The 27,921-nt window shown below is 45.9% G+C and overlaps 2 protein-coding genes across 3 annotated transcripts; one reads left to right on the plus strand and one right to left on the minus strand.

The window, feature by feature from the left end:
* Positions 1 to 97: 97 nt before the first annotated feature.
* On the minus strand, positions 98 to 6,985 carry LOC147226454 (sodium- and chloride-dependent GABA transporter ine). Its single transcript, XM_086160874.1, has 13 exons — positions 6,414 to 6,985; positions 4,567 to 4,701; positions 4,274 to 4,478; positions 2,560 to 2,692; positions 2,352 to 2,486; positions 2,127 to 2,230; positions 1,915 to 2,039; positions 1,727 to 1,839; positions 1,459 to 1,599; positions 1,295 to 1,394; positions 1,109 to 1,209; positions 781 to 948; positions 98 to 695 (listed from the first exon to the last, which is right to left on the minus strand). Exons 1-13 carry the CDS (start codon positions 6,556 to 6,558, stop codon positions 555 to 557), a joined length of 1,746 nt encoding a protein of 581 aa, XP_086017000.1. The 5' UTR covers positions 6,559 to 6,985; the 3' UTR covers positions 98 to 554.
* Positions 6,986 to 10,615: 3,630 nt separating this feature from the next.
* On the plus strand, positions 10,616 to 27,422 carry LOC147226455 (flotillin-2a). Of its 2 annotated transcripts, none has more exons than XM_086160775.1 (11): positions 10,616 to 10,856; positions 14,114 to 14,195; positions 18,193 to 18,283; positions 21,282 to 21,405; positions 21,859 to 21,977; positions 22,067 to 22,180; positions 22,269 to 22,388; positions 22,489 to 22,703; positions 22,827 to 23,010; positions 23,386 to 23,535; positions 24,656 to 27,422. In XM_086160775.1, exons 1-11 carry the CDS (start codon positions 10,808 to 10,810, stop codon positions 24,704 to 24,706), a joined length of 1,299 nt encoding a protein of 432 aa, XP_086016901.1. In that variant the 5' UTR covers positions 10,616 to 10,807; the 3' UTR covers positions 24,707 to 27,422. The 2 variants fall into 2 exon arrangements, with proteins under 2 accessions (XP_086016901.1, XP_086016902.1); XM_086160776.1 differs by lacking the exon at positions 18,193 to 18,283 and adding an exon at positions 17,590 to 17,680 and having other exon boundaries at positions 10,659 to 10,856.
* The last annotated feature ends 499 nt before the right edge of the window (positions 27,423 to 27,921 follow it).

Here is a 27,921-nt window from a genome sequence, read left to right on the forward strand (position 1 = left end):
GGGCAACCATTATGCTGATGTGGCCCTCGGTGGAAACGAGTTGGACACCCCTGCTCTGGACTGTTGACCCCAAACACTTGGGCTGGATCGTGTGTGGAAAGAGGCCCTGAAGTCAAGTTGCAATGACACGGGTGGCCTGAAGATGGTGTCACAGGCACGGGGGGGAGGAAGGTCAGTGAACGCACCAATGTGCACACTGGTGTGAAAAAGGATTGCGGAGACGACTAACATAAAACTCATTTACAGAATCCCTCTGTGTCCGTCGCAACACGACCGTAACGAAACCATCAACCGCCGATCGTGCGATCAGACTCACCGTGTATTGGAGGTATAACCAAAAGTTCGACGCAAACAGGACAAATTAAAACCCCAGGCTCACAAAAATGTCCAGTTTAATTATCTGCATGGCAGATGTGCAGCAAAAAAAATCATTAAAAATGGAAAAATAACACTTGTGTACAATTTACGAACTTTGGTTTGATGGTGGTGATAATTGGTGATTACCTTATGTTTTCCAAAACTAAAAGATGAAGAAGGAGGAGGTGGAGGTCTGTCTAGGCGGGAGGTTTGTCTTGCATGGGCATGGCGGAGCTGATGACGGCGACGACCGTCCGGTCGTCCTTTCCCCCTCTCTCGTAATACGGCATTTTGGACGTGTCGTTCAGGGCGTACGGCGTGATGGACAGCTTTAGTTTCTGCGGGATGGAAAGTCGCGCCACTTGAACGCGACCGCCGAGGGAAGGCGCGGGAACCGAGCGAAGGAACGCCGGAGCGCCTCACCTGCGCGACGGAGCCCGGCAGCACCCACAGCGTGTGAACGACCCCGAGGGGGATCCAGACGATGGAGGCCAGGGCGATGACCCAGCCGACGCCCTGCGCCCACGGGGGGAAAACGTAGGCGCCGTAGCGAGCCGGCTTGAACTGGATCACCGAGAAAACGAGGATGATCTGCGGCAAAGAGATGCAAAGTGTTTCCCTGTATATACGTAATAAGCGTATTATTGCAACGGGATGTAAACAGAGGCGGTTTTCTTCTTCGGGGCGGAGGAAGTGGAGGATTATCTCTGGACTAATCCGGATTAGGATGTGCGTGATACTGCTGACTCACGGTGATCAGGACGGGGGCCACTATCATCCAGCACACCCTGAAGAAGATGTTGGGCCTGCTGCCGGTCATCTCCTCCAGGTTGTTCGAGAGACGGTTCACGCCTGGGTGCAGGAAAAAAAAAAAAAAACGCAAGACGTCGCTGTTTTGTTCGGGGGAAAAAAGAAAAAGATTTCTTGGCGGTCCTACCGTAAATCCAGCAGATGGCCAGGACTTCGAAGAAGGCCAGGAACATGATGGACACGATGGCGGTGTAATGGTCCATCAGCTGGAAGACGTAGATGCCCACCTGGACGGAGGCGGCGTGTGAGGCGGCGAATTGCGACTTTTGTTTGTTTTTTTTTACGGCGTACCTGCATGACGCAGGGGATTCCGAGCACGCAGGCCACGCCACAAACGGCGAGAACGAACAGCTCCTTCCTCTTGAAGAACCTCATCAGGTGCTGGTCGTACCCGTCCATGAGGCTGGTCACCATCACCTCCACCATGGCGAACTGGCCAAACGGGAGGGAGAGACAGGACGAAAAGGAAATCGCGATTTAGCAAAAAAAACGCTCTCGTTCGGATTGCGAGGATGACGGCGTTTTTTTAATCGTCGTCCCCCCTTCCTCGGCGTGCCACCTCGCTGTCGAGCCCCAGGCAAAGCAGCATGAAGAAGAACATCACCGCCCAGAGCTGAGCCACCGGCATGCTGGCGAAGGCTTGAGGGTAGACGATGTAAACCAACCCCGGACCTGCATGCAAAGTTCCTCGATTTATGGCCTCGAATCCTCAGAAGAAGGCAAAATGTCCCGTTTTGACGGGCCTACCGTCCACCGCCAGGCGGCTGACCGGAATCCCCTGCAGGTGAGACATGTATCCGAACGCGGAGAAGATGACGAACCCGGCCAGGATGCTGGTGAGGGAGTTGATGATGGAGATCATCAGGGTGTCCCTGAAAGGAGAGGGTCGCACCGCTGTGAGGGAGTTCTTCGTTTTTGTTTTTTCTTGGGGGGGGGGTTCCTTTTTTTGCGTCGCTTACTTCAGAACGTTGTTGTTGAAGGAGTTGTAACTGGACATGGCCAGCAAGGAGCCGAAGCCTATGCCGATGGAGTTGAAGATCTGAGCTGCGGCGTTCACCCACACCTGCCACGCACGACGTTACAGTTCACCGATCCATTTGACGTAATTACTGATTATAATCTGCTTTCCGGGATAATAACGCGGTCTATAAAACGGGCGTTCCACTTCTCGCCCGCTTCCTGACCTCAACTGAGAGCAGCTTGTCCCACTCGGGCACGATGAAGAAGGTTATCCCGTCCATAGCTCCGGGGAGCTGCACGTTGTTGACCAGGAGGGCGATGAGGATGACGTAGGGGAGCAGTGCCGTGAAGTAGACCACCTGCACACAACGGGACGGTCAGTAGCTCCTCCGCCTCCTCCTCCCTCGCCGGAGTTTGGTCTCTGACACTCACTTTGCCCGTCGACTTCACGCCCTTGAAAATGCACAGGTAGATGAGGATCCAGGCCAGCAGGAGGATGAGGAAGAGTTCCCAGCGCAGAGCCCCGGCCTCGTCCACGCTGCCCGTCTGTTCCAGCATCTTGTATCTTTGAAGGGGAATTGTTTTTAATCTTAAGGTATTTTTCAAGGTCATCATCTTCCTTATCACTTCCTTATCAGATGTTTCCTTTAGGGGTCATTCATGGTGAATGATTAGAATAATAATTAGCGTGACATGAGGAAGAAAAAGGATTCTGCTCCTTGGCTGCTCCTTTCTGGGCCCATCCAATCCTTTGCAACAACAACGTTATTAATATTATTTACATTATTAACAATATTATCAAGAATTATTATTATCAACAATAATGACAACATCAACAATCTAACAATGATCTTTTCAGCTGTTCTTTATCGGCATAATTATGTGTATATAATACCGCTACTACTACTACTACTACTACTACTAATTATAACAATAATAATAATAATAATAATATTATAACAATGACAATTTAATAATAATAATAATAATAATAATAATAAAAATAATAATAGGCTTTTCCCTTCTGGCATCGCCACATTAAATAAGGTCTAATCTTACTATAATACTAATAAAAATAATATGATTATTATAAGTAAAACTGTTATAATAATCTTCTCTTCAGATGTTCCAGGTGATTCATCTGCCTCCCTCTAACCATGTCTATTGCATATAATAATAATAAGTAATCATTCATGATCATGATACAAATCCAAAAATGACAAAAGCTGAAAATGCTAATAACATTTTTGGGCTGTTCTCCACAGTGAATCATTTATCTACCTCTAATCCTATCCTCTACATCAGCAATGGTGATAAAGATAATAATAATAAACATAAATATAATTTCATCAGTCTTCTGAGCACTGAACAAAATCCAGTTGCATTACCATTTGAATCCCCCGGAAGTTACCGGCAGCTTGGTTCACTGAAATCGGCAAGTTAAAATCCGTCCCCTGCCATTTATCAGCCATTTAACCTGCATCGCATCGCCTGAGAGTCACTCATTAACACTGAGAAACATGTCACTTACAAAACCGTTCCACCGCCGTGACCCGTCAGTGAGAGAGCGGCGTGCTGTTTGACGTGGTTAATGTGTGAACCAAGTGACATGGGTGAGCTCCTTGCCTGCGAAGCTACAGGCCCTTCCGAAAAAATCCCCGACGGGAAGTTATATCACCGCTGTTTTGGTAGTTTATATATGATTTATTTATTTCTAGTGTTTATTTCTTAAATTTCAGTCCTTCATCATACGCCCCCCAACACACACACACACACACACTTCCCATGGTTATTTTACCATCATCTCGGACTGATATCTTCGGACATGTGACTGGAATGTAGATATTGGGTCTTATGTTATCACCAGGCCGTTATCAGCGGGGTGACTTCACCCCAGCTATTATCGCACATGTTTGTTGTTTTATTGTCTCGCAAAACCTGTTTACAACTCATTGGATAATTGGATTTTTTTTTTCTTTTGGGGTGGGGGTTATCCAATATTCTAGTTTAATTCCTGGTAAACATCCCAGCAGATGACATTGATTGTTCCCTCATTCTGCAAAAAGGGGGCGGTTCGAACGCTACATAAAAATGCACTAAATTGAAAATAATCGCAATTTTGCAGTTGTGCAAATTTGAACCATACTTGAAGAACTCCTGGCTGGCGGTGGAGGAGTAGCTGCTGTTGGTGGCGTGGTTGGTACAGTTTGGCGTGTTCCAGGTATTGTTGCAGTTCTGCCAGGGGAGCGGTGACTGGAAGGAGCTGAAGAGATAGTAGAGGGCCCAGGTGATCACCACGTTGTAGTAGATGCACATGATGAAGGATATGGCCACGGAAGCCATGCCCACTCCTGCGTCAGGAGACGACAAACGCAAGTTTGTTTTTGTTTTTCGGCCGGACGCCTTCCGGCGGATGGGGAAATGACCGACGCTCGGTACCTTTAAACAGCGGGCAGGCGTTAGCCAGAGCGTGGACAGGCCCCCTCCTCATGTACTGCCCGATTGTCAGCTCCATGTAGAGCAGCGGGATCCCCAGGACCACCAGCATGAGCAGGTATGGCACCAGAAAGGCACCTGACGGGGACGCCGTCAACAATTAAGAGGGAACCGTAGCCTCCAATCACGCATTGTGCAAATCGTGGCGAGATTGGTGGATGTTCTTTTCGGATTCATTCATTATCTTGCAGTTGGGATCGCTGGAAAACCCCTCAGTCGCAAAGTCGCAAAGACACATAACCATTCACTCTCATTCAAACGCAGAGACAAACAATCCTTCATTCATTCATTCCCTCTCATTCAAACACTCAAGCGGGAGTTTTTGAGCTTCTTGTGCAGCATCAGAATCAGAAAACATTGAAAAATTGCCGGGCACATATCAAATTGTGAACATCAAAGACTAAAATTGAAATAAATAACTAAAGTGATATATATATATAAAAATTACTGTACAGAATTGTGCAAATTCTTTGTACTTAAGACCTTCAGACACTCTATTGCCTTGACTTGTTACTTTGACACTTTATAGTTTTATTTGTATTTCCTATTCTCCCCCCCTTTTTTATACTGTTTATACAATTTCCTACTATTATTTATTATTGTTATGTTTTACTTGAAACTCTGGCACAACAATTTCCTGAGGGATGAATAAAGTTGTTCTTATTCTTTTTCTTAAATTGTAAGGTCGCTCTGCATTTATATATTAAATATATCATAAGCGGCAATACTCTTTGATAGCTATTTCTACACAGATGAATTTAATTAAATTTTCATTCAGGGTCGTGTCAGGGTGGTGACGTATAACTGTTCACTCCCCCATGCACGCATCATATAGTGCACGTGTCAAACTCAAGGCCCGTGGGCCAAATGTGGGCCGCCAAGGCATTTTATGTGAGAATGTCTTAAAAGGGCCGATTGTTTTCAAATAAATTGTCAAATGCATGCATTGATCATAAACTACAATTCCCACAATTCAAGCAGATCATTTTACCCACAAACATATTAGATTCCAGTGCAAACACATGATCCACATGGTGTCCAGGAAGAGAAAAGTTGATGCAGATGGGGTTATTCAACATTAAGGAGTAGTTACATTTAATTTACATTACATTTGGTTAAATTTACTTTCCGTTACATGTGACCCTTAGAGGGCACCTATTATGCTGATGGTGAAAATGAGTTTGACACACCTGATAATGAGACAGTTATTTGTGCTCTCATTCACACGAGGATAAAATGTAAGTAACATTGGGGTAAAGAACAATATTTTTTCCAAAATATCTCAATAATCTGAACGAAAAAGAGCGCAGGGGAATGTAATTGACCAAGTTTGAGAGAGTTTACACTGCCTGTTCAGCTAACCATGCTAGCCTGAAGCCTTAAAGATAAATACACAAATGCAATGTACGTTCAACAATCAATGTCCTCATATATATTCACGCTAGATTATCGTCTCTGGTCGCAAAATGCGTACATACTGGGCTTCTGTTTGTGGAGGTTCATCCAGGTCATGGTGAATTCTTGTCAAAATCTTCATGTCTTGGCTGCCGGACTTGAATTTTTTCACTTGAAGACATCTCATCGCTCATCCAAGTGACTTCTTCAGAACTCCAGTTCTTAGCAACCAAGAATCCAAGAGGTTCTGAAGGACTGAAGAAGCCTCTTGATGAGAGGTGAAACGTCTTCGGGTGAACAAATTCAAGTTCGGCTGGCGAGTTGAGAAGATTTCGACAAGAATACGGGGCTTTTATGACTCTGTTTGTGGAAGAAATGTCAGCGTGCTCTCTCACCTCCTCCGCTCCTGTAACAGAGATAAGGGAACCTCCAGACGTTGCCCAGGCCCACAGCGCAGCCAATGCCCGCCAACGTGAACTCAATTTGCCTACTCCATGTCGGCCTGGCGCGCCGCCGTTCCGCATCTGCTTCCTGTGTCATCGCCGTCGTTCGTCAATCACAAAAAAAAAGAGGTGCGATTGGGATTTTGAAGCGAAGCCGGGTGATATAACTTTTTATTATCCTTAATGATTAGCTGAGCAGAATGCCTCCGGGGCGCGAGGCGAGTCACAGACGTGGGATCGGTCTGCCTCGGATGTGTCTGTTTTTTGAGAAGACTTCTGATGCGATGGGTGGGGTCACGGGGCATTCGCTTAGAGAAATCCAGCATTTCAGCCCCTTTGCAGTGTTTATTTAAACACCTGCTTTCAAAAAATAAAATAACTGCTTTTCAAACAATTGCACCTGAAATCGTCAGCTCCAAGATGGATTCAGATAGATTCCTCAGATTTTTACGCGGCTCTTCTGACGGGGCGGTTTGATTTGGTTTGGGTTTTTTTCAGAATTACGATGCAATTAAAAAAAAAAGGGTTTCTCCCTCTCCTGAAGTATGCCAGGGTGACACAAACTGACAAGATCAATCATTAACCAAGAATCCATGGCTGGCGCGGACAGGGGTTTCTATCACCCAGAAATCATTTACGCCTCGGGACGCTGGGAGGGAGACGCCGGTCGGTCGGGATCACGTTGCTCTCTTCGCTCCCCCTGAATCCTCCTGCATCCCGATTCCTTCCAAGCGACTCACCGAGAAACAACGCAGATTTTAATTTCTGCTGTTTTCGATTGGAGAGAATTGGCGAGCGTTTTCCCGGATCGACCTTCGCGAGGCCGGCGTGAAGGAGGGAACGCGCGGCAATGGACGGATCTACAATGAAACTGTTCCATTTGAGATGGCAGAAGTATCTTGACCACATGATGGAGGGAAAGAAAAGGAAAAGAAATGTCATCGAAAAAATACGAATACAACTGCAGCTCGGCGTCTGCAATAGATAATCTGGCTCTGATCAGTTTTAAACCCGCTCGTTGTCCATTCTCGGGCTGATTTCTCTTGCGCCACCATGTTTATATGTGTTTTTTATACAAAGCTGCCAGAGAAGACGGCCATCAAAACAGATTTAAGAGGGTATATTTGCGCTCTGCTGCTGTATGATGGCGCCACGTGCTGGCCACAGCGGAATATCGGCCCGAGAGGGATTCCTTCAGCTGAATGTTGCGATCCGAATAAAAAGGACGCCGAATTATTATCTCGTTCGAAAAGATCCCCCCTGTCGCTTAACCAGGTTTGGATCTTGCCCGTGTTTGTAAAGGTTGAGGGATATCAACATGCTGGTCTTGGTGGGCCAGTATGGATCGCGTTCCTGCCCCCGAGCGAATCCCATCCCTCTGGCATGCGAAAGCAGAAATGTGCATCTGCTCGCCATGTGAGGCATCAGACGAGCTTATAAAATAAAATTAAAAAAAAAAAAAAACATTTAAATGCCCTTAAATTAAAAGGCCAGCGGTTTTCTTTGAGGGAAGATAAACAGGATTTCAAAATCAGCTGTTTTCCCAGCTACGAAGAACTGGGTTTATGATATCGAACCACAAGCTGGCTTTATTGCACTTTGCAGACCAAAAGAAGTGTGCGGTTTATCAACCCCATGGTCTCTAAGGACTAATAACCTTTTTAATCTTTTCTGTGAGGCACGTAGTTCTCCTGCCTCATGGAAGTCAGTGCCTAACCAGCCATGAACCTCACTGCACGTCACCGCTCCTACATTGGCATCCATGTCATTCACAGGGTGGTCACAGGTTTCCATTGAACCTTCTGCATGTTTTTGGAACGCTGGGAGAACACGTGAGACTCCATGCAGAAAGGCACCGGGGTCAGTATCGTACCAGAGACCTTCTTGCATGAGATGATGATGAGCTCCGGAAGTTGTTTAGCAGCAGCAGCAAGGCATACAAGGACAAGACAGTGACAAGCTAGCTAAAAATACAAGTAAAAATTAATAAAATAAAGTAAATAAACTCTGAAATATAAAAGTGTAAAGCATGAATGTATTATTATTATTATTATTATTTATAGCAGAGGCTTCACTGTGAGCTGCAGCAGTTCTGCAGTTCAATACATATTCATAGTTATTGTCATTGTTGCACTGCTGTGACAAACTGCTCGGTGGTAGTGGGGAGGGTGAAGGACAAACTAGGAGGTATCCTTGATAATACTTCCCACCCCCTGCGTAATGATCTGTGGCTGATGTGCAGCTCCTTCAGCTAACGGTTCATCCCACGCCGGTGCAAAACCAAACGCTTCAGATGCTCCTTTGTGCCAACGACCATCAGACTGTACAACAGCAGTCTGGTCGAGTGTATCTGTGCTGCTTCCACAATTCCACAATCACACTACCTCACCCACTCACGTAATGTCATTGCTATTTATTTTTGTCACTCTATTTATATTGTTATTTAGTTCAAGTTGTGTATTTTTCAGCCTCGCTGTTCCTTGATGTTGCCCATCGTCATCCCTGATGTTGTTGTTGTCTGCTGTCTATTTGTGGATCTTTTTTTGTCTTGCTGTATCCTGTCTTCTGCCTTTCTATTTCTATTTATACTTATATTTATATGCATATTTATTTTCCTTTTTTGACATTACAACCGTTACTCTGCTGTGACAAAGGACTTTCCCCTACTCTTTTTTCTTATTTATTCTTTTTTTTTTTAAGATGCAGCTCTGCATTTGACAAAGGCCTGAGGTGGAACTCTCATCCTGTTCAGCCGCAGTCCACCACTGGATGGGGTTAGGAGTGGTCGCTTCTGCAGAATGCAAGAATTCATGCTGTTTGTGGATATTATTTAGAGAGCGAGGGGGCAGTGGTTCTTAACCTGGGTTCGATCGAACCCCAGGGGTGCGGTGAGTCGATCTCAGGGGTTCGGGAGAGGTCAAAACACACATCCGACTCATCTAATTGACAATGGCCATCACTGGTGATCACGCTACATAGCTCGGACGAGATGCGCTGCAGGGATTTTGGTGAGCCCAGTTGTCAACTTGTGACTGTCGTGACGGTACGTCATGTGATTTCTTTCGTGATGTTTGAATCCCTTCGTGCTCATTATGATCGAGCTAAAAAAGAAAGTGGTCGGGCGAGTATGTACCATACGGATTCACATGTATAATGTCATGGGAGTCGGCGTCCTAACTGCGTGATTTGCAATGCCAAGTTGAGCGATTGTAGTCTAGCACCGGTAAAACTCAGGAAACACTTCCTTATTCCTTCTTCTTCATTTAGATTGCAGCGTTTTAGTCAAGGAAAACACCTGGTTGACAGTAAAAGGTCTGTTTAATAAGTAATAGCTGTTGTTGGCCACAACCACGCCACACAAGCCTGCAATACAACTAACTGTTCCAGCTCAATTCCAGGTTAAAGAAAAAAACAAAAAAAACAAAAACAAAAACAGATTTTCTTGCAACCCAAACCACACCCATGAAATTTCCAGCAACCCCAAAATCACACCGAAAACAAGAATCAACATAAATTACCCCAACATTCGTGACTCGCTACACCGTGTTTCTGTGTGAACATTTGCTGGTTTTCCTCTTTGAACACAGTGATGTTGATGCACGGTTCATTTTGTGCACCAGTAAAACACGTCTTGAATTTGAGCAAAATCATATTTTATTTTTCCAATAAAGAAGGATTCGGTGAACGTGCATAAGAAATGAAACTGGTGACTATCAGAACCTCCAACAAGATTAGGAACCACTGATATATAAAGTATAGAGAGAGGGGGAGGAAGGAGGAACTGCATTATGTCAATGCCACGCCTTGCGTTTCTTATTTCATTGTTTTTTATTTTTCGCAAACAATAAACATTTCGTCCATCCTGTCGGAAAAACCGACAGAGTAAATGATTCTCCTAAGGTTTCCGTAAGATGTGCACTGTGGAGACACGCCTGTCCCACTCACATTATGGGATGTACTGCCGTGGAAGGAGTGTCACCAGAAAGGGGAGGGCTGTCCGATGGATTCGCTCAAGTTACCGACAACCCAGACGGGAAGTGAAATATCGGACGGGAAAGCAGGGGATGAAAATAATCAGATGCAGCTACGGCTAGATAAGGAAAACTTTTATTTTGATATTTTTAACCGGAAGTACTAATCGTCTCCTAGCTAGCAGGCGGGGGGAAGAAACCAAGAAGATACGAGTTCGGGGCGTTTCCACCGATGTTGCGAGGGAATAGTCGATAACCGTTGGTGTGTGGGGAAGAAAAAAAACAGAAAAGGAAAGAAAAGCGGTCGTCGTTGACGTATTTATCGTCGCCGTTGTGGAGTGGGTCTAGTTTTGTACGTTTTTTGCCGTTTTAACCATGGGAAACTGCCACACCGTCGGACCCAACGAGGCCCTTGTGGTTTCAGGTAACGCTACGATGTGGACGGTTGTTGTGTGCTAGCTTGTTGCTACATTAGCATGAAGGCGGGTTTAAAGGGGGTGGCTCCAGTGAAAAAAATAATTAATGAGATTTAAAAAATGGTTAATTTTAATCAATATTTTAATATTTTAAACAGCATTTGGTAGCGTTATATTTATTCTCGGTTGTTGTCTTACCGCTAGTCACTAAAAATGTTCTTTAACGCGAACAAGTCAATCACCTGTGTCGCGTCGAATGTCTCATCGTTTAGCCAGCGACCGAGACACGACTGTCACCCACATTTGTGTTTATTATGCCTTCTATCTACATGAGACTTTTTTTTGTCCCTCTAATATTAAATGTTTTCACTTGGAGGTAGTGGTGGTGGTTTTAAATGCGAGCTGTAGGTGACAGGTGCCGCCCTCGGGGAGGGAGTCCAGCTGGAGTAATTGAATTGTAAGGGAGGGGGCAGACTGCTCCTGGCTCCAGTCTGCCTTTTGCAGTGTTTTGCCACTGATCTGCATGTGTGACTATCATCTGATTTTCTTTTTTACCCTTCTTTAACTACAAAATAACAAAGTCTAAGCCTGTCCCAGAAGCCAGGATACTTATATATCTCCTGGAAATTCATCACTAAACACCGCGATTAAATCTCAGTAACATTGTTGAAACTGTGCCGTTGGACGATTCTTATGTGAATCTGAGGTAAACAATGGTTGTTCACCATGTTTTCGTCAACAGCTGACCTTTGGCTGTCTTGAAATTCTTGCATAACAGTTTATTCATGTGATCTGGCATTGCACATTGGAAAAAAAAATTCCATAGTGGTGATTGAAGTGAAAATGTTCACACCGCTTCCTGTCCAGCCCACTTCTGATTTTAGAGGAATAAAGATAGCAGGGCTTGAGCAAGTTAGGACTGCTTGCTCCTAATTCCTGGGCTGTTTTATAACCCCAGGGTTTTTTTTAATAGGCTCATTCCCATATTAGAATGGAACTTGCTTTTTTATTGCTTCGATGTAAAAGAATGAAAGAACCGGTTGAATGAGGATGTGTTCATGCGACGTTATTCGAAATTTACAACTGATGCAAGTCCATGTTGAGAAACAGGATTTTTCTTTCTAGCTTGTGTAAATCCCCATTCATTCACATCAGATGACCCCCCCCCCTCCACCCCACACCCCACAGCTTTCCACGTCCACTTAGCTTCAATGCATGCTGGAATTCCAGTTATGCCAATGGTAGGCGAGAGAGGCTAAAATGGTGTTGGGGTCAAAGTTTTCCTGCCAGTGTCAGGTGGATTATAACCGTAAACGCCAGTCCGTCTCACACTCATTCAATAGAACGGGCCTTTTCATCCATACACATTAAGTCATGTCGTAACTATGTGCGTCATTAAAAGAAAAACAAACTTACATTCTTCTTGGGGTCAGAATGCATTTCAACATACTGGTAATGCTCGAAGTCTACAGCTGCCCTGACACTATGCTTTTTGAAAACACTAAGCAGATTACAACGTAAAATGTGTTTAATGCAAATTAGGGGTTCAAAGAGAGAAGTGAATTGATTTACAATAAACACACAGTTCATACTATTTCCAGTATTTGCATAGTTTGGGCGACTTTGGAAACTGGACCACGACCGGCATGACAGATCTAGTCAGCAGTCCATCATCTTGAAATCATTTTTGGAGTATTTTCACAATGTCTGTGCATCCTGCCGGCCTCTCTGTGTTAGAATGCTGCAGTTTCCTGCAGGATGTGGTTCAGTGATTTCAGGAAAGTACATCCTTTGTTGAAAGTGAAAAATGGGGTGAAAAAAGAGCTACTGTATCAGAATAATGATTCGTCCCGACCGCCTTATATATATATATATATATATATATATATATATATATATATATATATATATATATATATATATATATATATATATATATATATATATATATATATATGTGTGTATGTATGTATGTATATGTATGTGTATATGTGTGTGTGTATATATATATATGTGTGTGTGTGTGTGTGTGTATATATATATATATGTGTGTGTATATATATGTATATATATGTATATGTATGTGAGTGTTGCCTGTAAATTTAGTCAAGCCTCCTGGCTGTTAACGGATGACAGCTGGGAATGTCACACCAAAGATTAAACTATCAGGCCAAGGCCAGCGATTGAAAATACAACATGCTGCCTAACTGAAGGCACACACACACACACACACACACGCCCACGCGCGTGGTGTATATATTAGATATCTCAGAAATATTAGAAATGAATATCCTATATGGAGGACAGGAAAATTTATCCCAATGTTTTCTTCTGACTGTCAAATCATCCACTCGTCACACCACGTGGATTCTTATTTAAGAAGATTCAATTCAAGTTAGAAACATTTAAAAAAGTGTCAACAGGAAACATTTTCCCAATAAACCAGTGTACCCTCTTTCATTGGGTAGGAAGCAGAGAAATTTGAAAATAAGGTAACAAGGTTGGCATGGAGACTGTGACAGTTATCATTGCAGTTACACAAAAGATTTGGGTCTGTGGTTGGAAAGTGGCGACGTGCAAGTTTATAGGAAACTTTGCAAATCAACACAGTCTCATGCTCTCTTTGTCTCAGTGCTTGTGTATGGAGTGCTGTGGTGCGACAGCATGAACAGGGGAGTTGTCAAGCTTTACTATTTACTATCCTTTACTAACTATAAAAGTTCTGGATGACACACGGCAGTCGACGAACAAAAAATACAAATCATTTTACGGTTACAATCTACTGTATGATCAGTAAACAACTGTAATTGATACAAATCTGTTAAACATATCTGTATGTGTTATCATGATGTTTGATTTTATTTTGAAAGCCCTATGCCAGAATGACAGCTGTATCGTGTTTGCTGTTCATTATAAGTGTGGTTTAAAATATTAGGCTCTTATCTAAGAAGAATTTTGTTTGTCAATGAAATAGAATTGGTGGTTAATGGACTTTTTCTCCACTCCCATCAATCGCAGGCTCTTGAAAGTAATACAATCCAAATTCACTGACATTTGCTTACATCTAAAGGTTGGCCATACCTGTGATTTACATTCAAACATTGTTGCTGTTATCTCCAACCCAAATGGAAGCCTTAGGGATCAAATCTAACATTGCAGCTGACTGAACGACAAAACCAACAAAACAAAGACCCTTGTGGTTGTGGACCACGGATATATGATCGTAGATGACATCAGTATCCTGTGTGTGTGTGTCGTCCATCAGGTGGCTGCTGTGGCTCCGATGAGAAGACTTATGTGGTGGGAGGCTGGTCCTGGGCCTGGTGGCTTATTTCTGACATCCAGAGGTGAGAACTGTTTGGGCATGTCCACGGATGCATGATTGCTCACTATGAGACTGCTCTCACTCACACTAAGGAAATTCTCAATTCATGTATGGGGAAAAAAAACAAAAAGGAATAAATAACTTATTGTACATGTTTTGTAGAATAAGAACCGAACGTGATATTGGAACATGTAATACAGTGGCAGCATCTGTGCCTTAATTACGTGTAAAACAAGTTCACTGTAGCTGAAGGGGAAATATCTCAGCAGCCAGTAAGCACTGATCCTTTTTCTTTACAAAGCCTTATCATTCACTTACTTCAGTTCCACTCAAATGTCCTCTAACCTTCAGCGTCAGGCTCCGTGTTCAACCAAAATAACAAAGTCAATCTTAAATGACGGTCAAGTTCAGTGTTGCTTTCCGCGAGCTCATCTGTTCTCCTTCCAGAATTGACTCTGGGTGCCGCTTTGCTTTGCCGTGCCCCCTGACGACATGGACGTAATCAGCCTGAAGATGGCAAACCATAGTCGTTGACCTCCATTGTTGTCCAAAAATAAACCCTTTTCAGAGTCGCAGCATCTCACACTCCCCTGGCTGTTAATCCTCGGCAAGACAGAAAATGAATCCACAGATTTACTTTAATTTTGTCTGACAGCCATTGTCTAAAAACTCCAACGGCCAGCTGTTGTACTTGGTCTTTTGGTAGTCAAGTTGTTTATGTGATCTGCTGTGAACGTTAGAAGTTTGACTGTGATGGATCTGAGATTCACTCACAAAAAATCCTCAGAGACATCCTCTGCGCAGTTTTGTTGGTTTATTGAGCTTTGGTGACTTTAAGAAAAACAACCAACAGCCTGGGACTTTGTGCTTCTTTTTTAATAAAACATTACTGAAGAAAATAAACTATTGTTTGGCATTAAAATCAGTTTGACTCCAAGTGGAAGCTCAGGCTAAAAAAGGTTGTGAGGGACTGATAGCCCGCAAGTCTGACATTTGTAACATTCTTTGACTTTTACCCATTTATTTGACTTTTCTTGAAAATCCTCCAAATAAATTGATTTGTAAAGACCTAATAGTCAGATTTTGTGAGTTGATATAGTTCCTGAAGGGGGTAGGATGGCTATTTTTCACCACAGAGTCCCGTCAGATGTTACTTTCAGGCAAGACAGACCATGTCTAAAATATTGTGGTAGATAAAATAGTCTGCTGCATTTAATAGATAAAAAGGCACTGGTTTTGATCTTTGAATTCCAAAGGTTCATTCAGACCCAGAAGTGTGTTAAATCCAGCGCTGGGCCATGTAGCCGTTATTCACCAGCATTTGTGAAAGAGCGGGTCGCGCCGAAGACCAGTCAATCGGAGCCCAGTTCTGTCATGGGATCTTCCTTTGCTGCTCTTCACAAAAGAGAATGGCCTCCCCTGCCAGATATTCACCGCTGTGAGTGGTGTTTTTAAAAAGTGGAAGCGTTTTCAAGAGCCACGGTTTTTCAGCCATGAAGTGGAAGACCACAAAAAGCAACATCTGAGACAGCGGGCATGTACGTTTAGTAAAATAATGTGCTTTCTTTGCACCCATGACTTGATGGGTCAGTGAGGGAACATTATATGACTATAAAGATGTCGCTTTACAAAATGTATAAACACGGCTCCTCTTCAGCGACAGCAGCTTTTGAACGCAACTCCAATGTGGCACAGTGTCTGTGGAAAACCCTGCAAAGATAAATAGAACCGGCATGATAGCAAGGCCAGGAAATGGGAACACTTGAAGATTAACTAAACAGTCTCTCCCGTTCTCAACAGTTGACACCGAAGCAACAAAGACGACAAGGTTCAAGACACTGACAAGAATTTACAAGTGATTTTACTAATTCTGTGATAGGCAGGCAAACTGAACCTGTTTCTCTTATGATTCCCGCCCTAATTCAAAATTGAACCTGTTATCAACCAGTCCTGTCACCGATAAAGATACAAAGCCTGCAAACCTCTTAAATTTGATCCCATTCTGAGGTCCAGAGACTTTATGTCCAACAAGAAGTCCGTGAACAGACTCCAGGGCTGTGGCACTCAGTCCACTCGCCCGCTTCCTTTTACCTTCAGCTTTGTTTTGACTATGGCACCTACAACACGAGTTGTTGTTCAGCACACTGGATAAAAAAAAATATCTGGTTTTGTCCCCCCCACTGTAAAACCCGATAGTCCGATTGCTGTGTCATTTGCTCAGGTTCCAAAAACTAGCATTAGTGAATTACAGTGAACAGCTACTCTATTAAATGGACTAACATAAGATTAACCTGTACATGCTGGGTGTTTTCTGCTTTTCATTGAGTATGTTATTAATGTCTGCCCGCCTCTTTATCTCTTCTTCTTTAACCTGTCTTGTGTGGCTTGGTGTTTGATTTCACACTGTCTCACCCCCCCACCCACCCACACCCCCACCCCACCTCCAGGACAGGTTACACATTTCCTCCCAACTGTCGCAGTTTGCCGTAAGTTGCTAGGTAATCTAACCTCAGTGGTGAAGTGAGGTTTATGCATGGCTGAATTTCTGACCCCACTCTCACGCAAACAGAGCCCCATCCCCGTTTGCAGACAGATTGTGCCATTTCTCCCCCTCTCGTCTATTTTTATTCCGCATTTCTGTCATGTGCCGTTTAGTCACAGACAACGAGGACCGGAGAGATTCTCCTCTTCCTCCGCAGACTTACTGACCACTTCCAGTAAAAGTCCTCCTGAGCCGATCGTTGGACGCGGTCATAAAAGGGGAGGGGGGAGGGCTGGAGTGGCTCTTCCCGTTTGTGATGCAGCAATCATGTTAATGCCTGAGCCCCGTGACTCATCGATCCAGGTCCTGAGAGCGTCAGAGGAGGCGGAGCCACTAACCACAGCGTCTCCCCTGTCATGTGACGCCCGCACTCTGCTTTCTAATGCGCTTCTTACTGAATGCGGCAGCGGCGACGCAAAGACTCCAAGTCTTTATTTATTGTAAATGGACGGCCGCTATAAATTGACTCTGGGAAAAATAATCTCGCGCGAGCAGTCCGGCCTCAGCTCCTCATAAGGGGGAAAGATCATGTTCGCCTACACAGGACAGTCATTGCCGTCCCGATGTGATGCCGACTCCTCTGGCTGTTTGGGTGTGATCGGCGGCGCCTGCTCCTTTGTCCAACCTCATCTCAAAGTTAACAAACGGGCTGTAACAGGAGAAGGTGGTGGTTAGGTGGCCATTCTGGTTTTTATGGGTCAGAAATGAGGCCTTTGAGGCAAATACAGGGAGCCAGAGGTTGTATGTCCCCCCCACCCCCCGCCCAGTCCCCCTCCCCCCTTTCTCTTCCTCTTGACCTTGGTTACTGACATTCCTAACAGCTGTTGTCCAACTTTTGCCTCTGCTATTCCGGCCCGCCCGCCCGCCTGCATAGAATGTCTCTGGAGGTTATGACCATCCTCTGTCGCTGTGAGAATATCGAAACCTCGGAGGGTGTGCCCCTGGGTGTTACAGGGGTGGCTCAGGTAATGCATTTCAGAAAACGACCCCCCACCCCCCCTCTCCAAAACACAGCACCGACTGAGAGACAACATGGGAACGCGGGACGACTAACAAGCTTAACATTTTCTGCCTGTCTACGCGTTTGTCACCTTGGCCTTTTTTGATTTTTTTTTTTTTCTTTTTTCCTGCAGTCGAAGGGAGACTGGGCTTCGGTTTAAAGCTGCGCTCCGAGTCACTTGCGACAACGGGGTCCCCAAATGAGTGCCACCGAGTAAAAGGGATTCGAGGAACAACATCCCAAAATTTACAACTGTGTTGTTTTTCTTTTTAATGGAAAGAGGAAAAACGCCAAAATCTGTAGAGCACAAAGTGGAGAGCATCTCATTTTACTCCGTTGTTAGTGATCTGGAGTCCTTGGGTGAATGGTTTCACTTAGTCCTGTTCTTTTCCTTGTGTTCCGGCCTCCTCCCTTCATTTGCTTTCCCTCCGAACATGTCAATTTTTATTTTTTATATTTTTCCCACATTCTTCACAGGATAACGCTTGAGATTATGACCCTGCAGCCCAAGTGTGAGGATGTAGAGACAGCGGAGGGTGTAGCTATTACTGTCACTGGGGTGGCTCAGGTAAATCACCACACGTTTTTTTTTTTGGGAATGCCAGACTTCACTAACCCCACCCAACACACTCCTCCTCCCCGACCTCATTTCTCTGGCATCACCCCATTATAACAGCAAAGGGGTATTTCTTACAGAGGGCTCGAGGAAGACACACACCTGCATTTTAACAGTTAGATGCTAAAGACACACTGATTTTTGTCAAAACTACTGTCTGCATGTCTTACCCCCATAGCATGTTTTGTCCACGTGGCGGTGAACCCCCAATCCCACCCCCTGTTATGTGGATCCAATAAAACCTGATGCGGCACCACGTGAAAGAATGCGGCCTGCCAGGCGATTTCCGTGCGACAGCAGGGAATTTGTGTTTGGGCCAGGATGCGCTTTTTAGAACAGATCCAATGCCTCAGATTAGTTTAGAGAAAGAGACGGACATTTCTTCCAAATGTAAGGTTATCAAGTTTTCCCTCGCCCTTGGTTTCGTTTCGCTGTCTCGCCGACAGTCGCAACACCCCGATACCCGTATATTCCCCCCCGCATTTTAGTCGGTGCAGCTTCATTTTCTGTTTGAGCCTGGTTGAGGTTTCATCGCTGTCGTCTGTGTGGAGCATGCTGGTGTCACTCTGTGTTCTGTCATTCCCATTTCGTCCGCTTGGCTGTTTGAATTCGATCCACTTTGGGATCTATCGGAGGAAATCCACCTCAAATTAAAACGTCCACATTCCTCAGCTTTGCGACCTTTTTTTTTTTTTTCCTCCTCTTTTTTTTTAGAAAACACATTTCGGCTCCAGGATTTTTCTTTCACCCATTACTGGAATACAGTCGAATGGTACTCCACAAGCTAAAATCTGCAACCCCTAATACAACATCCTTACAATCTTCTCAGATGTGCTCGAGGACTAATAACCACTTGTTTGTTTTTAACTTCCCAAAATGGTTATCATCTGTGAGGCGACCAAAGCTGACCAAACCCTCAGCTTCTACACATGTGCAGCAGAAAGGACCTCATGTCCCTGGAGCACAGATGTGCATGAAAAGGTGTACAGTGCGTTTGTAGAACCAAGAACAAAGAGTCACGTCAACGTGCAGCTGAAAAGTAATGACATTAGCAGCCGCCACCTGCCACACCACCCTTTAGTTGTAGCTGCAAGAAACGCCGCCAGTATCTTGACTTGTCCCTAAATAGACAGTGATGGTAACCTTTGCAAATTTTACAGCCTAACAAAACAGAAACAGACAGCAAAAACAGGACCGATTCAGACGATCGAAGGCAAAGCCAGTTGATTTGATATATTTAGCCGTGAGATACATCAACTGTCCGAATTGCGTTTTCCCCCCGCGAGTCATCCGTCCCCGGCCAAACCGGGCAGCCACAGCAGACGCGGCCGCCTCATCTCGTGGGAATGTCTTTTATGGTGGATTTTCCTTTTAAGATCATTTATTTGACACAGTTTAGGCTCCTTTCAGTTTTCAGTTTTTTTTTTTTCCCCCCTGTTTTTTGATTCGCCCACCTTTTGCGTGTGTGTGTGTCTTTGAAAGACAGATGCCTCATTATCATTCCTCTATTTTGGCCCCAGTCACGCCAATGTTCCCGTCTGTTTTCCTACAAGCATGCCGACAATGAGCCCACTGTTTGGAAAAACCCCTCACTCTCACTCAGTTCACATTACAGAGAGCTCGCCGTCCCACCCTTTGATTGGTCCGGCCCAACTCTAAGCCATTGTGGAACCTGTATCTCATGGCAACACAGGCAGTGTGTAGAGACACGTTTGGCCCCAGGGAAGCAGCAAACAACCAGCTTTATCTAAATGAAACTAGAGAAGCAGGAAGTTTAGCGAGAAATTTATTTAGTGTGCACATATGATTGAAATCCTCCTCAGCGATGATAAATTCCCGGATACGGAAGCTCTGCACGCAGGCCTAGTTTTTTGGTTTTTTTTTCCCCCCGTTTCTCTGAGGTCATTTCGTCTTTGAGGAACAACCCAAATTGAGGAAATAGTATTCAATGAATGGTTAGATGCCGTGCCTGTTACATTTCCTGTATTTTAGGTTTTTCCTCTCCCCGAATGAAAGAGTTATGGATGGGAGGAAGGGTGGCTGCATGAGAGGGGGTGGAGGATTTAAAGGGGAGGTCAGGAGCTGCAGGAGCGTAAAGCCCACAGCGCAGCTCCCCCTGCTGCCCGTTTGGCCTGGCCCGTTGTATGCGGTTCTTCTGGCTTGCATCCTTTTCTGTTTTCAAACATGTTTCCTTGGAATCCATCCTCACCCTCCTCCCCACCTCCCACCACCACCGATGTTGTGTTTTCCTCAATCCTGTTATGAGTGCATGTTTGCAACAAAAAAAACAAAACAAAGGAGTCATGTGACCTCTCGCCTAAGGACCCAGCTCACTCTCTTTTTTTTTTTACAGTGGCAGTGGAGTTTACCGAGCCCTGTTAATTCGTCTGCATAAAATTTGCGCCGGTGTATGAATCTGTTTAACATCAGGTCATTTCCATATATTTCACCTTTACCCCTGCGCATAATTGTAAAGGCGTTAATTGAATGCATTTCCCTGAGCTGACGTGAATCGTGAGATTGTATCTTTTCTATCTCTTTGTGCTGTATCGCAGCCAGCTGTTGGGCATAAATGCGGCAGGTTTTTAAAAATGACCTGATGGATTTGACCGGAAATAATGAACATTTATCATCCTCTCCCAAACGAAATTGCGAAAAGACACGTGGCACGAGATTTGATGAACTTTTACTCCCCACCCCATCCCAAAAAAAGCGAATGTGAATTTTAATTATTAGAATAACCCAATGTTGTCTTTTGTGCTCCCTGTCTGTTTCCCGTCGGTGCAAAAAAGAACAAAAAGTCATGTATTTTAACCAGTCAGACAGAAAATGAAGGTCAGCTAGCTGCGTGCAGAGCCTGCATGAGTGTTGTTGTTCCTCCGTCCGCACCTGTGGGCCGACGTCTGTGCACGGATGATCAGCTGACTGTGTCTGTCCATGCCGGCGTCAGGTGAAGGTGATGACAGAGAACGAACTGCTGGGCTACGCCTGCGAACAGTTCCTTGGCAAGTCTGTCATGGAGATCAAGAGTGTCATCCTGCAGACCCTGGAGGGTCACCTGCGTGCCATCCTGGGTGGGTAGCGCTTCGATACGCCGCCGTCTCACACACGCACACACGCAGCTGCCGTCGTGGTTGTTTCACCCAAACAAATTAAGCCCGTGTGTGGGTTTAGCGGTTTTAACAGAGCGATGGGTGTGGATGTGGGTGTCAGCCTTGAGGCAGTTATTCGCTCAACAGTCAATTATTCGCTCAACATCCCACCGTGACATTTCCACGCCAGCGAAACTCATCACCTGCACACATGGAATGTGACGTACATGTGGATGAAGAGGTTTACCAGCATGGAAAGATGTTAAATTGCTCAACGATAAACAGAGCCTTCATCTCGCCGCTTGTGTGTATCAAAACACACTTGTGACGCTCTTGTGCACAACTTTGGTCCCCCTGCCAGAGGCGGCTGTAAAACAAAAATAGCTACTTCCAGGTGATAAGGAAAAGTCTCTTATCGCCGTTTCTTCACTTCAGGCACCCTGACAGTCGAGCAGATTTACCAGGACCGGGACAAATTCGCCTGTCTGGTCCGCGAGGTGGCCGCGCCAGACGTGGGCCGCATGGGCATCGAGATCCTCAGCTTCACCATCAAGGTGAAACACGCGGGAACACGGGTCAGGGTTTCTCGGTCATTCATTGCATCTGTGACTGAACGGCACTCCGCATCTGATGTGTCGGACAGGATGTGTACGATAAAGTGGAGTATCTCAGCTCGCTGGGCAAGACCCAGACAGCCGCGGTTCAGAGGGACGCCGACATCGGAGTGGCCGAAGCGGAGAGAGACGCCGGCATCAGGGTGAGAGGACAACTAAAATGTTTAGGTCATGTGAAATCACGCTTAAACAAAAGCAAAAACAGAATCCTCATCAACGTTCATCTTACAGGAAGCGGAGTGTAAAAAAGAAATGATGGATATCAAGTTCCTGGCCGACACCAAGATGGCCGACTCCAAACGAGAGCTAGAGATGCAGAAAGCGGCCTTCAACCAGGAAGTGAACACGAAGGTACCCGATCCGGTCTGCCGGGCTCGGCGTTTTGTTCCGTTTTTCCTTCAGAAAGTCAAACGCGAGTCGTGAGAAATCTTGCCTGTCTCGCGCCCCGCAGAAAGCAGAAGCCCAGCTGGCGTACGAGCTGCAGGCCGCCAAGGAGCAGCAGAAGATCCGTCTGGAGGAGATCGAGATCGAGGTGGTGCAGAGGAAGAAGCAGATCACCATCGAGGAGAAGGAGATCGACCGCACGGACAAGGAGCTCATTGCCACTGTCAAGAGACCCGCCGAGGCCGAAGCCTACAAGATGCAGCTGTTGGCTGAGGGGCAGAAGTGAGTCGCGCGCACACGCGTCGTCCCCTCGAGGATGTTTTTTCAAGACTGACGCTTCACGTTCAGTCATATTGAAGTAGGATTTTCGTCCGCTGAGTCTGTCCCCCCCCCCCCCTCCGCCAGGATAAAGACCGTGCTCACGGCGCAGGCGGAGGCTGAGAAGATCCGTGTCATCGGTGAGGCGGAGGCCGGCTCCATTGAGGCGGTGGGCAAAGCGGAGGCCGAGAAGATGAGGCTGAAAGCGAACGCCTACCAGCAGTACGGCGACGCCGCCAAGACGGCCCTCGTCCTGGAGGCCCTGCCGAAGGTCAGTGCCGCACATTCGTGCTCTCAAAAGAATCCTTCGAACGCATGGCGGGATTTACACCCAACACCGGCTCGTCTCGCTTTTGTTCATTCAAAATAAGCAGTCGGAGAAAATGAAATGCGCAATCACAGGCAGAGCCAAAGCAATTATCGTTTTAACTCTCGGGAACTCTGGCTTCTCGGCCGACCTGCAGCCGTTCGCAGCTCCGCGGCCAAAACAAGAGCCGCCATTGTTTTGACTCCTAAGCAGTGCTTTCACATGTTGCCCGAAGGGTCGGCGGAGCAGTAAAAACAGAACCTCTCCTTCCCACGACCGTCACCGAGTCTAGATTAGAACCACTCGGGTGCTCACCGTCTTCGTTCTGTCCTTTTCCAGATCGCCAGCAAGGTGGCCGCTCCTCTGTCCAAGACCAACGAGATTGTGATCCTGAGCGGCGAGGGCAGCCGCGTGACAGGAGAGGTCAACCGCCTACTAGCCGAGCTGCCTGTGTCTGTCAATGCCCTCACCGGGGTGGATCTGACCAAGGTGAGGGTGTTACTCTGCTGCGGTAGCTCCCTGCAGGGGGGGATTGTTGCCATGAATGCCAGGAGAAAAACACTCCACCTTGTCATTTAGTCCTTTTCAGCCATTTGGAGGGAGAGTTGCCAGTGCTGTGCACAGGTCCGCTGATGCCCACGGCAAATCATGATCGTATATCCCGAAGATTTGAGAAAAATTCGAGAAAAGAAAGGAAAGGCTTTATTCGATTTGAATATAATTCTATCAAGCAAACAACCTGCGACGACTTCACTTTTTAAACACTTCTTAAACCAGCACTGAGAAAGTGCTCAGTCACTCTTGAGTCCCACATAAAAATGTCATTAAATATCACCGAAATATGCCCGCTCTAGAAGCATTCCCCAACCTGAGAAGGTAAGAGTTATGGCTGCAGGACTGGCAGGAACAAACAGCCAGGCACATGCATTTTGGTGGAAGGGGAGACATACCATTTTTTCTGGACAGAAAAGGCACAGCGTACTCAAGGAATAGGGCTTACAACTGCCTCTGCAGTGCGACAGGCCTCCAAAAATTGATTTTATCACCCCTGAAATATTAAAATGACTAACTCGTGTCCTTCTCTGATTTAATGCCTCTATCCAATGGGTGCCCGGGTCAACTGCCTCTGCATGCCGCGGGGGGTTGAAGACCATCTCAGAGGCTCTTAAATCCTCCTGCGTCACGTGAAATGAAGCGCTAATGTTGAGCTTAAACTCCGCTGGTGGACACAAATATGAACTGAAATGTGGGCACGTATTCCTCCTCTTCCACCGTTTTCTTTCAATGAGTCATCAGAACACTGACCGTATCAAACGGGTGTGGTTTAAACCTGTCCAAAGTCTGATGGCATTTTCTGGACACGTGGAGTTGTAGCAGCCTGGGAAAGGTCAGAATAAGTCCCCCGCTGCGGACGCTCACCCAGGAGACCACGTTTTCCTCTAGTAATTTTAAGTTCAGGCCGCCTCTGCTGTCAGATTGCTACGCGTCCCCATCCCAGTGTCCACCAGGGGGCGCCAAAGCTCCGCCATCAGTTTGCCCCGCGGGACCCGTTTGTAAACACACACAGATCGCAAGTTCTCACTTTGTCCTCGCTTCTCCGATCCCGCAGATCCCCCTGCTGCAGAAGATGACCAGCCCTCAGTGCCAAGCAGCCATCTGACCGCCCCGGTTCTCCGCTCCCTGTCCTCTGACGTCTATCTGCCTCAAGCATGACAACACTTTTCCAGCCTCCGACCCCTTATGCAACCACCTTTTGACCAGAAACAACCTACCGGATTTTTTTAGATTTTTAAGAGGTTTTTAAGGTTCTAAAGGAGAAACGAAATGGCTTTGGGCCGCACATGCAACGGACCAGACCACATGTTTTTGGTTTTATTTTTCATTTTGGTTGTCATTTTCAGACTCCGTTCCTCACTGCGCCGTGTTGCGGCTCCATTCGATTCCGTTTGTGCTCTTTGGGCGAAACAAGAAACACCAGTCCTGTCCAGTGTTCGGAAGAGTCCCGACGGCATTTAGACGCCGATCTGAATACTGTCGCCTTTTTCCCAAAAAGCCGTCGATGCGTCCGAGTGGTTCCACCCCTCCCTCCCCATCAGGTCTTCCCCACAGTCACTCACCTGGGGGTGGGGGGGCAGAGTCCAGCGTGCCAGCCACTGCCTCTTCATAACACAGGATGGAACTGGCAGCCTTTTTTTTCTGAAGTTTTATTTCCTCTTACCTCTTTTTTCTTTCTGCCGGTTAAGCTTTTCAGTAACTCAGAGGAAACCCAATGGACACAAGGCGCCGCCGTTGCACTTAGTCCATTGGATCGTCACCCACTGTGATTGTACTACTAACAGTATCTGACAATATATCCGAAGCGCTTATACGATCGTTCTTAGCTCACCGCGTGTCGTCACGTTGCCTGTCTCTCTCTCGTTCCGACGCGCAGTGCCTGTCAACCACTCAAGTGCCCAAACCTTGAGGACAAACAGACAAACAGTTCAGCTTTAGCTGGAGTCACGTTGGAGTATTACCACTGCGTCCCGTCGACGGAAGCTGTTTCATATCGCTGTTCCTCCCCCTCCCGATCCCAAACTCGCAAAGTCCTGCTCCTACTAACAATCGTCCGTGCCACGTGTCTGGACACATCGGCCACATGTAACGCAAAGCCATAACTTAGACAAGTAGCCTTAAACAAGACCCTGGACCACCTGCCAGGCTTCCCGGCCATCCCGTGATACCTCGCGTAGCCCTTGATAGACGCTCAGGGTCGCTCCGTCTCACCCCCTCTCCTTCCCCTGGTTGCTTCACCTCACAGCTCGTGTAGATATTTTGTATTTCCACGCAACGATCTATTCCCCTGGCGGCGTGGCCTCTGCCGCACTCGGCTTCTGCGGGCTGAAGGTCACCGCTCTGCTGCATGTCCAGGGACCCTCCCCTCCCCCCACCCCGCTTCACTCTGTGTCCTGTGAAATAAATGTGATGCCCGTTGCTCGTTTCAGCCAAGGACCGTGACTCGTATTGTTTGTTTGTTTTTCCTCGATTAAAAACGCAGACAGTCGTCACTGAAACAGGCTAACAAGAACGTTCTCCTTTTCTTTCTTTTTTTTTTTCCGTATTTTGACATTCGACATGTGAAGTTACCGCAGAGCGTTTCCGTGACCCCGATTCACTGTCTCACCTCGCTCCCATTTTGTCCTCAAAGATGTGAAATCTTCTTTTACCTGAATGTGTCTTTTTGTTTTCTTGTTTTGTTTGTTCTCTTCGATTGTTGTTTGGGATTGCTACCGTGATTATACATTGCGAAAACCACCCACCTGAAGATTAACTCTAAACCGACCGGGGATCCATCATGCCTTTTTCCTGTTCCAATACCACATATATACATATACATAAGTACATACATATACCGAAATGTATTTAGATGATGACAACAGATATGCTTTAATCGAGGGGACAGGAGTTTGACCGGCTGGCTTCAGACCAACAGGGCTGCATGAAAGGCCAGTATAATAAGACTCAAGCAAAAGATTTTTAGCGAAAATGTGAATAGGGCCCGAGCCGCTCTGTAGCCCCGCACCGCGAACAAAGAACAGGAAAGGAGTGTGTAACGGGTCCCCCTCCCACCGACCTTCGAGACTCCCACTTCCACCGAGCTCTGGTTCGACACGCGAAAGCCACTGCATTTTACTGCCTGGTGCTTTTGGCATAAGCGGCCACCGCCCGCCCTTTGACAGCTGTTTACAGGCTAGAGATAATACCATAAGAAGCTAGCTCGGTGGTGTGGTGGTTTTTTTAGTGGCCCTTTTGTCTCTTTGTACATGGTGCCTTTTGTTACATAAACATACATTGACTCTAAAATTGCAGGTAAACAATGCTGGGATGTCGCCTACTTTCAGTCAGAGCCTGGTTATTATTGTGAGCTTATAGTTGTCTGATTATTTTTTTAAGTGTGTTTTTATAGACCGCCGTCATGTACATGTACGCAAAAAACACAGAAATTACTAATATAACTAGCTTTAGGAGACACATTTATTCGTCTCTGCAGATTATTATAACTGTGCTTTGTTTTGGCCTTTATATCCGGTGCCAAAATAAAAATGCCATCACGCAATTGGGTACGTCGGAAAAACGTATCTGTTTTTCAAGAGGAGAATGCGGATTTAAACCGAAACTTTAACACCCTCCCTCACCCGAAAACATGGAAAAATAACCCTCTAATCTATTATTAGTGTAATGTCGAGGATTTATCTTGTTGCTTCTCATGTAGCATAAGGCTTTTTGGAAAGGAAAAAAAAAAAAAAAAAGAAAGTTGATCCAGCATGGCATTTCCAGCACGTCTTCATGTTACTCTGTGTTGTGGGCCATCTTGTAATAAATCTTCTATCACCTCCCGTCAGTCCCCCTCTGTTATTTTTTGTTATTGTCGTTTTTCTCCCATCCTCTCCCCGGATGCCGTGCACATTCGCTGTTGCTGAGGGCTGGAAAGTGTGAATTGCTTTCCAACGGATATATAACATCGCTTCCTCCAACAGTCCTCATGCAACGGGTTCACCAGAGACCCTGAATTGCACAGATGTGTGAATGAGAGAGTGAATGCTGTGCTTGTGATGTGTGTATGAGAGGGAATGGTTGTTTAGGACGGCGAATGAGAGGGTGAATGGTTGCATGTCTCTGCGGCCCAGTGATCAACCGGACCCGGGAAGAACTTCTCCTCTCACCCAACAGCTGGGATAGGCTCCAGGATAGACAATATAGATAAGGAACAGATGAATCAATGAATAGTTGTTTGTGTAAATCGACTAAGAATTGGGAATGAAATCCACTACACTGGTGGACAAAACCTTGCTGAGCGTTTAAAACAGACCCCTTAAAACTGAACTTCTCGGAGTG

The sequence above is a fragment of the Fistularia commersonii genome, chromosome 15, assembly GCF_037954325.1.
Source record: "Fistularia commersonii isolate RoL2024-O1a breed Wild chromosome 15, RoL_Fcom_v1.0, whole genome shotgun sequence".
In the NCBI taxonomy this organism is placed as follows: domain Eukaryota; kingdom Metazoa; phylum Chordata; class Actinopteri; order Syngnathiformes; family Fistulariidae; genus Fistularia; species Fistularia commersonii.

Excerpts from the sequence above, each read along its gene's own strand:
- LOC147226454 (XM_086160874.1), bottom strand. The coding sequence starts at position 6,558 with ATGACACAGGAAGCAGATGCGGAACGGCGGCGCGCCAGGCCGACATGG. Across the intron at positions 2,693-4,273 it reads GCCAGCCAGGAGTTCTTCAA|ATACAAGATGCTGGAACAGA; the intron begins GTATGGTTCAAA and ends TCCCCTTCAAAG. Across the intron at positions 2,487-2,559 it reads GCGTGAAGTCGACGGGCAAA|GTGGTCTACTTCACGGCACT; the intron begins GTGAGTGTCAGA and ends CGTTGTGTGCAG.
- LOC147226455 (XM_086160775.1), top strand. The coding sequence starts at position 10,808 with ATGGGAAACTGCCACACCGTCGGACCCAACGAGGCCCTTGTGGTTTCA. Across the intron at positions 14,196-18,192 it reads CTTATTTCTGACATCCAGAG|GATAACGCTTGAGATTATGA; the intron begins GTGAGAACTGTT and ends CATTCTTCACAG. Across the intron at positions 23,011-23,385 it reads TCCTGGAGGCCCTGCCGAAG|ATCGCCAGCAAGGTGGCCGC; the intron begins GTCAGTGCCGCA and ends GTCCTTTTCCAG.